We start from the raw sequence: 9,015 nt of genomic DNA on the forward strand, positions 1-9,015 counted from the left end.
TAATAAAAAAGTTGAATTGAAACTTGAACAAATATTTGTCTCAATCAATCATACCGCCCTCCATGTTCTTAGATTATAGTTGTTTCAAAAAATAGGACAAGATAAGACAAGACTGAAAATAAGACACAAAGTTCAGAAATATAACTTTTTTTATTTTTATATTTTATTTAGAAATAAATTAGAACAAATTATTAAAATTTATTTTATTTCATTTTATTTTTCATTAAAAAATTGTGAGAAGAAAAATATAATTATAAAAAATATATTTATAAAAAATTAATAAAAATAATAAAAAAATAAAAATTAAATTGTATCTCTCGTTAGTGTTTATGTGTTTTTTTGTCAGTGAACACAAAATATACTAATTCAATATCTTTCAATATAATGTTTGTATTCATGTCTTATCTGTCAAATACAATTTTGTATCGCTATATTTCAGTATTCCATCTCTATAAACAAACGCAATCTTATAAATTATGCAAATGTATTTAACAAAGAATCCATACTTTTTATGTACAAAATGCCTTTGTTTTATGTTCTTAATTTATATTGGCTAAAAATGATAATACAAACTCATTCATCGGAAAAATATAAATTCCTCTTTTTTATAGAGCTTCTCTCTTTCTTACAAAGCTTTCTTCTCTTTCTTTCTTCTTCTATCAACTCCAGCATTTCTAAATGAATAAATAGCACGCTATTTGTATTTGAATGTCACATTATTCAATGAGAGAATCCAAAACTAATCACTAGAGTTTGCCATATCATTTGATCAATTTTTCATGGTCCAAGTTGACACATGCATGCCTTAAGAGGAAGCTAAGATAGAGTTATGCCAATTGCCAAATAGTGAAATACATTTATGTATCCTAAATTCCTAATAAGTGTAATTAAAAATACTGTATCCTTCCATTTTCCACCATTAATTCAAATTAGATTTAGAAGTGAGTTATGTCAGCTCATGAATTAATTTGAACTCGACTCGTTAATAATTTGATAAGTTAAATTTGTGAGCTAGTGAATCGAGTTTGAACGTCGAATTGAGTTCATAAATTAAATGAGCCGAATTCGAACTTAGATAAACTTATCTTGTGAGCTAGCTCGATTATATATATAATATTAAAAGTATAGATTAAATGAATATAATATATATTAATATTTTTAATTATTTAAAATTTTATAATAATTTTTTATATATAATTTTAATATAAGATATAAATAAAAAATTAATAATTAATAGATAAATAATATATAAAATTTACTTTTTTTAATATTTTTTAATATATAATTTATAATTTATTAATATAAAATTATAAATTATATTTTATTTATTACCATTTTTATATAATTTATTATCAAATAAAATATAAAATACTAATTTTTATATTATTAATTTGTATATTTTATTTTCAGTATCATTAAGTCATACCACCGAAGATTTGATTATTTTCCGTGGATTTTATACGTTACTAAAGGCTAAAAAGTTAAATTTGTTATTGGTCCAAAGAGGGGGAAGAAAAAACTGACTCAACCACTGAAGCAAACAGTATAGGTAGTGAAAAGGACGCAGCTCTCCATCATAACCAGAACACAAACTGTATTTTAAACGTTATTATTACAAAAACGGTATTTTGAAGTTTTTATTTTGTTTAATATGACTTTTGCTTTGTTTATATTATTTTTTTAAATAAATTCTAAAAAACCCATAAAAAATAGCGAAATGAGATTTATTAATAATACTTTTTTTGGTAGAGGGTATATATATATATATATACTCATTTTTTATTTTCTTTAAAAAAATGTTATTATTTATACAGTGCTTTTATGAGAAATATAATTTAAGCGTTAATTCTAACCAATAAATTGTATGAATTCCAAGAGCTATTTCAAAAGTCTAATGATTAATCATGTTTTAATTAGTATAATCACTACATTAAGCTGTCATTTGCAAAAATTTACACTACACCAAAATGTCCAGAGAGTGTAACAGAACGGTAATTAGCTCAAATAATTCATTCTCAAATAGAACAACGATCAAAACCTTAAAAAATGCTCAGGAAAAAGGACGTACAACATGATAATTTGAAGGTAGGTCATAATCATGTCTTCACTATTCCATTACATGATCTATGTCTGAGGGACTTCAGTATGACATTTATGGAGGGCTTCTTCAGGTAACAAAACCCTGAAAACAGCATAATGATGATTTAAACTCTTCTCTCCTTGTAATCTGTGAACACTTCCCAGTGCGCCGGCGTTCCGGTTAGGGAAAGCATAGAATATCCTCCTGATTCTTTGATGGGCTAGGGCCATAGCACACCTGACATAACAGTGGCAGCGAATGTGTCAGAAAAACGAACCATAAGGCGTGTTTCAACCATCAGAAACTGAAACTCGCCAAAAGGTGAATCCTAGAGTTTCTCTCATTTCTATGATGCAAAGGGTATTCAACATAAACGGGAGAATATACTATAGTGCTAGCCTCTATGAATTTCTAGAAATTCATTAACAATGTATTCAATCAATGGTGGAAATCTATATTTGACAAATTACATGCCTGAGCAAATAAGAACAACTACTTCTTCAAACAATCTCAAGAAAGTGACAGACGTGGTTCAAAGGTAGAACATGATCTTGTTTATAAGCTTACATTGTGCATGGTTCCCAAACAAGATAGATGTCATATCCAGTGCACAAGTAAGGTCGTTCTAACAGCTGATTGGAACTCTGATTTCGAGCTTTCAATTGATCATCATCATTCTCAACCTGAAAATTCCATAATGCAATACCTAAATACTTCTTTCAAAAAATGATCAAGCTAATGACAATGCATATGTAATGCATATTTTCATATTATCAATGTTGAGGTTGGTATGAGATGCCTCACTACGGTCTAGATTATAGACAAATGACAAATTTATATAAGTTTCAAGTAAATGCATGGTTCTGCCTCCATGGCAATCTGTGTCTGTGGTATATCACCTATCCAAACGAATTGCCAACTTGATATAATACTTAATCTTCAAATTCCACAGTTCATTAAGGTCATAAGGCAAGTGTGATGAAAATAAAAAATCTTACTGCTCAAGTAAAGATGTTCTTATTGTTTTGGATATTTCAAATAGTTAACACTTCATAAAGATTGGCAGCTATATTTGGTTTTTAAATAGATATAGTACCAGATATAGATACAGGTGTACTTACAGTAGTACAAACAGTTTTCTGTCTCTTTGCGGGAGAGCTAGTAGAAGAAGGATTCTCGTGATCCAGTTCCAAAGGTTTTTCTCCATTATTTTCCTCGCTGGGGAAAAGATATCTATCCCTGGCAGCCGATGATTCTACAGCCACCATGGCAGCATGCCGCAAAGGGTGGCAATAATATGAACTCTGTGAATGCAATTGCTGCTTAGCCCATTGCCAAGGATATAAACATGCAACACCTGTATATGGTTGTTTGAGTTGGTTGTTTGATTCATTTACTTGAAATGACTCATGTGTCGCAAAGTTATTGGAAATAACATCAGAACTAGAGAATTCTGACTTTCTATTGCAACTGGAGTCGATGCTACTGTTTTCTTTGTTAGTGCTCCAAGCAAAAACCTGATCGCGTGCCCTTGAAATTATTTGCTTAGCTGAAGGATCCACTATGACTGCAGCATTGACTACCTAAACAGATTGAATTTTGGGTAAATATTAACAGAAAAGCTAGACATTACTAAGAATAGCTCAACCAATTATGTGGTAAAAAATTATCAGAGAGAAAAGAAACTGAAGTTAAGCCAGTACAGCCAGGTGCAAGTACATTATTTCTTGAGTACAAATATATGAACAGGGGGAAAAATGCATATTTACCACGCCATCAGAAGTTGCCAACTCCATAGCTGATTGCATAAACTTAAAAATGCATTCTGAGTTTTCGTCGCTAAACCCAGTAATACCATCAATATTACTGTAATTCAAAATGCCAAGCAAACACAAAGAAGAAATCAGTTTATTCTCATATAAGACAGGATTTCGCACTATGATAAATGAAGAACTGTAGAATAAGAACATAAAGCCTACTAAGTCCTTGGATGATATGATGTTGGCCAAATTTTACATTGCTCTTGCCACTCTTCTTTTGATGTTGCAGCATATTTGCAGACCTAATAACAATTAAATCCAAGTTTATTGTACAAACTAACTGATGTAAAATGAACAAGAATGAAGAATCCATGGGATTCTGACCAAAACTCTCAACAATATCTTCAATTAATCAAAACATCTCTTCATTAATAGTGTATCTGAAAAAATATGTGATAGCCACCAAATAAAGTATGTCCTGGAGCTTGCAGTTATCAAACATGATAAAACTAAAACTTCATTCATATAATTGATTTCAAATGTTGAGGATTATCCCTTTCTTTTACATTTTGTGATTTAGTTAGCAAGTTATAGAATACTAAAAAAGGGAGAACAAAATGCTACTACCTGAATATAAAACTCAGGTTAAAAAAAAAAACCATCTGAAATTGATATCATCATACAAATAACCAAAGAGCAAAGCATAATATGAGCAAGTATTAACTAGGAAAAGAGAAAAAATAAATATAACAAAATAAAAGAACACCCACTTTTGTGATAAAAGGACTCAACTGAAAGGAACTAATCAATTCCTGGAGAGCAGGCGGCACACTATCCAATTGATTGTCACCTTCAGATGCTGCACACAAGATCACTGATAACTGTACTTGTCCTGTCAAATATTCTAAGTGTCACCACAAGCCACTCACTTCACACAACAACGAAGAATAAAGCAATTATAAAACATGAAATACCACCATACCTCTTTCTAGTACTTTCTTCTGAATTCGTTTGACATGCCGGAGATTTTCTAACGGTGCTATTTGATTCAGACGCCTAACAATGAAATTCAAACATCTCCCAACAGGTTAGTTTACAAAGCACACAACTCCACATGCATAAAAAAAATCCACACTTTTATTGATAGAAGCAACAAAATTCAAAATTCAAGCTTCCAAACAAGCAAACCAAAACCAAAATGCTAGTATGCTTTAAGAGGTGCTAACCTAACAATGTGGTTTGCATTCTGTGGGTCAATAGCTGAAGCAAAAACAAACTCTGCACAGGAAAAAAAAAACACACACACACCAAAATCAAAGCACCAAACTTTGAGCTTCAAAAAGAGAGGGAACCAAAAAATCAAATAGGGTTTCGATCAACTTCACCAGTGGGTTGGTTATGAAGGTCATGCGGTTCCTTCTCTGGAATATGCACAATCTCGCACGTGTCAAATTGCTTGTTCATCATCCTCTTCTCTCCTATTGCCACGTGTCTACTCGTTTCTGGTAACCCCTGATGCCAGAGAATTCTCCGGTTCGAGGAGTCAGAGAGTGGCGGTGGCGCTACTCTGCTTGTGGCTACGGCTACAACCACTTCCCTTTCATGGGCTTCACTTTTTTGGATAAAGCCCAGTTGATTTTTGACGAGGCCCATTAATATTGAGTGGGTGTCACGTGCGTATCATGTGCAATGCTTGTGGCGTTCAGTGGTGGAGTGTGGAGAAGCAAAAGGGATAACAGAGGTTGGAAGCAAAGAACGCCTTCTTCTTTCTTCTTCCTCTAATCCTCTTCTTCCCCAAAATTCAGAAATTGCAAAACGACGCCGCATTCTTGTCTCAAACGTTGCCTTTTTCTTCGTTTCTTTTTTTGTTCAAACTTGATGTGGTAACATAAATTTTTTAGTGCGAAATTTAATGGTTGATGCATATGTAACGCGATGGGAGCTCAGAAGAGCATCCATGCTGGCAAAGGTTCGAACTTCCGAAGATTATACATCTGCCCTAAATTGGAAAGTTTACTCTTTTAACTGATTAGTGTTTCTTTTTGTTCTGCATTTGAATGGTTTTTGCAGCAAAGATTGACGTTCATGTTGATTTTTCTCACAAGCTTTGCGCTTCTTTGATGCTCCCTACCCTTAGGTTTGTTTCTGATCAAATTATTAATTTTGTATACAATTTATGAAAGCGGTTTTATTTGAAAACCCTTTTTTTCTTTACCTGATAGGAGTTCTGACAGTCCTCTTTCGTTGGTTATTGGGAGGTAAGAATTTCATTCAGTATGCTTTCTGTGTTATAAAGATGATGACATTTGAGTTATGCATCGGATTTAGTATATGGCTGTCCCTTATTTGTTTAATGAGTGGTTCAATTTATTTATTTGTTTTGTTAACTTTTTTTTGTGTGATTAGTCTCTGCATCAAGCACCCAAACTTATTTGGTGGGAGTGAGAAGCTTGATGTTTCGTGGGACAAGGGTTTATATGATTCAAATATCTTAGTTGCCTATAGAAGGCCACGACCAAAATGGCTTGCTCAACAATCTTTTGTGTTACAGGTTGGTCTTTCTTTCATTAACTTTAATTTTATTTATGGTATGAGAAAGGATGCAAGGCCATGCTGTAAAATAAGCTTAGTTTCTAAAATGGAACTTTTAAGTTAGTTAATATGTGAAATCTACTAAATTAGATGAAAATTGTTATAGCATATTCTAAATTTTATTTGTTGTCGCCCTTTGCATCTTCAGCATTCTCTTTCACCTGAGATTGGTATCCATGGTATACCTATAAACAATTTCTCCCGCTCTGGAAGTGGAGGTGTAAATTTGTCTAGATTATCGGTTGGGCTGGACTTGAAGGAACCTGCAAGTACGAAATGGAGCAGTTCAACCAGTATAAAGTTTGAGGTTCAGCTAGGTTTTTTGTGAATCTTTCATTCATGTTATTAAAGCTCAGTAGCATGAGTTGATTGAGTTCCCTTAGGTTGCATTACTCTTTGATTTCGGTAATAGAGAATGTTGAATTGGAAACTAATTATGATAAACCATCTTGTAGCATGTCCGTCCATTGAACGATGATGGTCACTCGATAAGTAGAGATCATGATGGGTTGCCTTTGACTTGCAGGTAATCATGGATTCTACATTCTAGTAACTAGTATTTCATTTCTCCTATTGTTGGACTGATTTTGACCTTATGATATACATTGCTTGCAGTGGTAGTACACATGACAGTATGGTAGTGTTAAAGCAAGAGTCTCGATATACGAAGGCAAATGATCGCAGCTTTTTCCATGTAATACAATCGATTCTTATCTGCAGTTTGCTTACTATCTATATACGATTGATTACAAAGATATTGTTGTGTATTTGTTTGGCTGACCAGATGCTTGTCTGTTTCAGTTTAATCTTCAAATAGAGCAAGGCATTCCAGTTCTTTCCAAGTGGCTAATCTTTAATCGATTTAAATTTGTTGCTTCTAAAGGAATCAAACTTGGACCAGCATTTCTGTTAACAAGGTTGGTAATTATGACATTTTAATAGTATATTTTACTATTTCATGTCTTTCCTACACTATGAGTCCTAATTTCAACAAGAATTCTGGATATCCTGTTTACCATTTCTTCTGACAGACTTACAGGTGGTTCAATTGTTGGTGACATGGCTCCTTACCAAGCATTTTCCATTGGAGGGATTGGGAGTGTACGAGGGTATGGTGAAGGAGCAGTAGGGTCTGGGAGATCTTGTCTGGTGGCTAATAGTGAACTAACACTCCCTTTGGTAAGCAATAGCCTTATAAGCAACTCTTATACTCATTCACATGCGTATCTTATGCATTTCTCCTATTTATTGTTAAATTGAAGCGCCTAGAACTAAACCCCTTGAGGTCATCTTTACTGTAGAACAAGATGTTAGAAGGTGCCATTTTTATGGACTGTGGAACAGACTTGCGCTCTGGTCATCTTGTACCGGGTGAGTTGTCATTCTGCTGAGAATAGGTCTATTTGTCCGCTTGTTGATACACGTTCTTGACTTGAGAATGAGATAGAGTTCTTTCATCGTATTTATCTTGCTTACTACATCTACATGCCAAATAAAAAATGAGAATGAAATATGAAAGTAAAGTAACCTTTTATGTCCTAGTCACATGATTGATATAATACATAATAAAGCGACATTTGATCTAGGAGGAGGAAAAAGAAAAAGATTGGCTTGAAGAGGTTCATGGAATAGCAACTACAAGGCATAAAAAAAGCAAGTCATCCATAATTTGACATGTGAACTCAAAGTCATACATTTTTATGTGGCAGGAGAGTTATTCCAGGCTTTTGCCATGTTATTCTACTTGTGATTTCATGTCTAAATTGTGCAAGCTAATACATATAAGTTCCATTCATGTCTAAATTAGTTATCGTGAATTTAGTTTTTTTTTTTCTTTTTAACACACTCCTTTGGCGTGTGTTGTCGAGAGGTTTCCATTTTGGATTTAGTTTGTCGTTTTTGGTTTCTTTGTGATGATGCCTTACTGGATTTTGAACTTGCTCTCATAGCATTGATCTCTTGGAAATTCAGGAAATCCAGCATTGAGACAGGGTAAACCAGGATCTGGTGTTGGCGTGGGATATGGACTTCGATTCAAGTCACAGTTCGGCCACTTTCAAGTCGATTATGCCATAAATGCATTTCAGCAGAGAACTCTCTATTTTGGCCTCAGCAACCTTGCTTCATGAGATCCATACATTCTTTTTTTCCACTGGTCATTTCTCATTTCTCATTTCTCATTTCTCATCATTTCCTATGGAAGATGGATTGTTGAAGACACAGAAGCTGCAATATTTTGTTGTCGATTCTCGGTATCATCGGTTTTATGAACTCCAATAATATTCCTTCTGGTTCTAAATAACTGTTGGCTCAGACAAAATTGGCGCAATAGAAATTCAATGAACACAGTATATCCAGATTTCATTTATTAACTAATTTGCCACTTTGTCCAAGTTGATAGTTATTTGGAACCTGAAGGAGTATATTTCTAGCTTAGAAGTATATTTTTCATTCTTTTTCACACAATTCATGATAGTTGAAATTCTCATGGCATGTTTTTTAATTTGGTTTTGGATAAATGAGTACATATTATTTACTGTAAATTGCTCTCAAGCTAATGGTAGATAGAATCATATTCTTATA

The 9,015-nt window shown here is 33.2% G+C and overlaps 2 protein-coding genes across 4 annotated transcripts; one reads left to right on the plus strand and one right to left on the minus strand.

The window, feature by feature from the left end:
- Nucleotides 1–1,879: 1,879 nt before the first annotated feature.
- On the minus strand, nt 1,880–5,521 carry LOC112706962 (tRNA-specific adenosine deaminase TAD3). 2 transcript variants are annotated; one of them, XR_003155930.3, is made up of 9 exons: nt 5,226–5,521; nt 5,067–5,118; nt 4,823–4,896; nt 4,611–4,732; nt 4,060–4,142; nt 3,850–3,946; nt 3,202–3,663; nt 2,555–2,763; nt 1,880–2,317 (listed from the first exon to the last, which is right to left on the minus strand). XR_003155930.3 is itself a non-coding variant. In XM_025758502.3 (9 exons), exons 1-9 carry the CDS (start codon nt 5,491–5,493, stop codon nt 2,125–2,127), a joined length of 1,467 nt encoding a protein of 488 aa, XP_025614287.1. In that variant the 3' UTR covers nt 1,880–2,124. The 2 variants fall into 2 exon arrangements, 1 of the variants encoding a protein (XP_025614287.1); XM_025758502.3 differs by having other exon boundaries at nt 2,648–2,763; nt 5,226–5,493.
- On the plus strand, nt 5,521–9,015 carry LOC112706963 (outer envelope protein 39, chloroplastic). Of its 2 annotated transcripts, none has more exons than XR_003155931.3 (11): nt 5,521–5,809; nt 5,911–5,977; nt 6,063–6,098; nt 6,247–6,391; nt 6,581–6,739; nt 6,888–6,958; nt 7,048–7,126; nt 7,234–7,349; nt 7,464–7,611; nt 7,695–7,803; nt 8,404–9,015. XR_003155931.3 is itself a non-coding variant. In XM_025758503.2 (11 exons), exons 1-11 carry the CDS (start codon nt 5,776–5,778, stop codon nt 8,559–8,561), a joined length of 1,083 nt encoding a protein of 360 aa, XP_025614288.1. In that variant the 5' UTR covers nt 5,521–5,775; the 3' UTR covers nt 8,562–9,015. The 2 variants fall into 2 exon arrangements, 1 of the variants encoding a protein (XP_025614288.1); XM_025758503.2 differs by having other exon boundaries at nt 7,734–7,803.

The sequence above is a fragment of the Arachis hypogaea genome, chromosome 8 (assembly GCF_003086295.3).
Source record: "Arachis hypogaea cultivar Tifrunner chromosome 8, arahy.Tifrunner.gnm2.J5K5, whole genome shotgun sequence".
NCBI classification, from domain to species: Eukaryota; Viridiplantae; Streptophyta; class Magnoliopsida; order Fabales; family Fabaceae; genus Arachis; species Arachis hypogaea.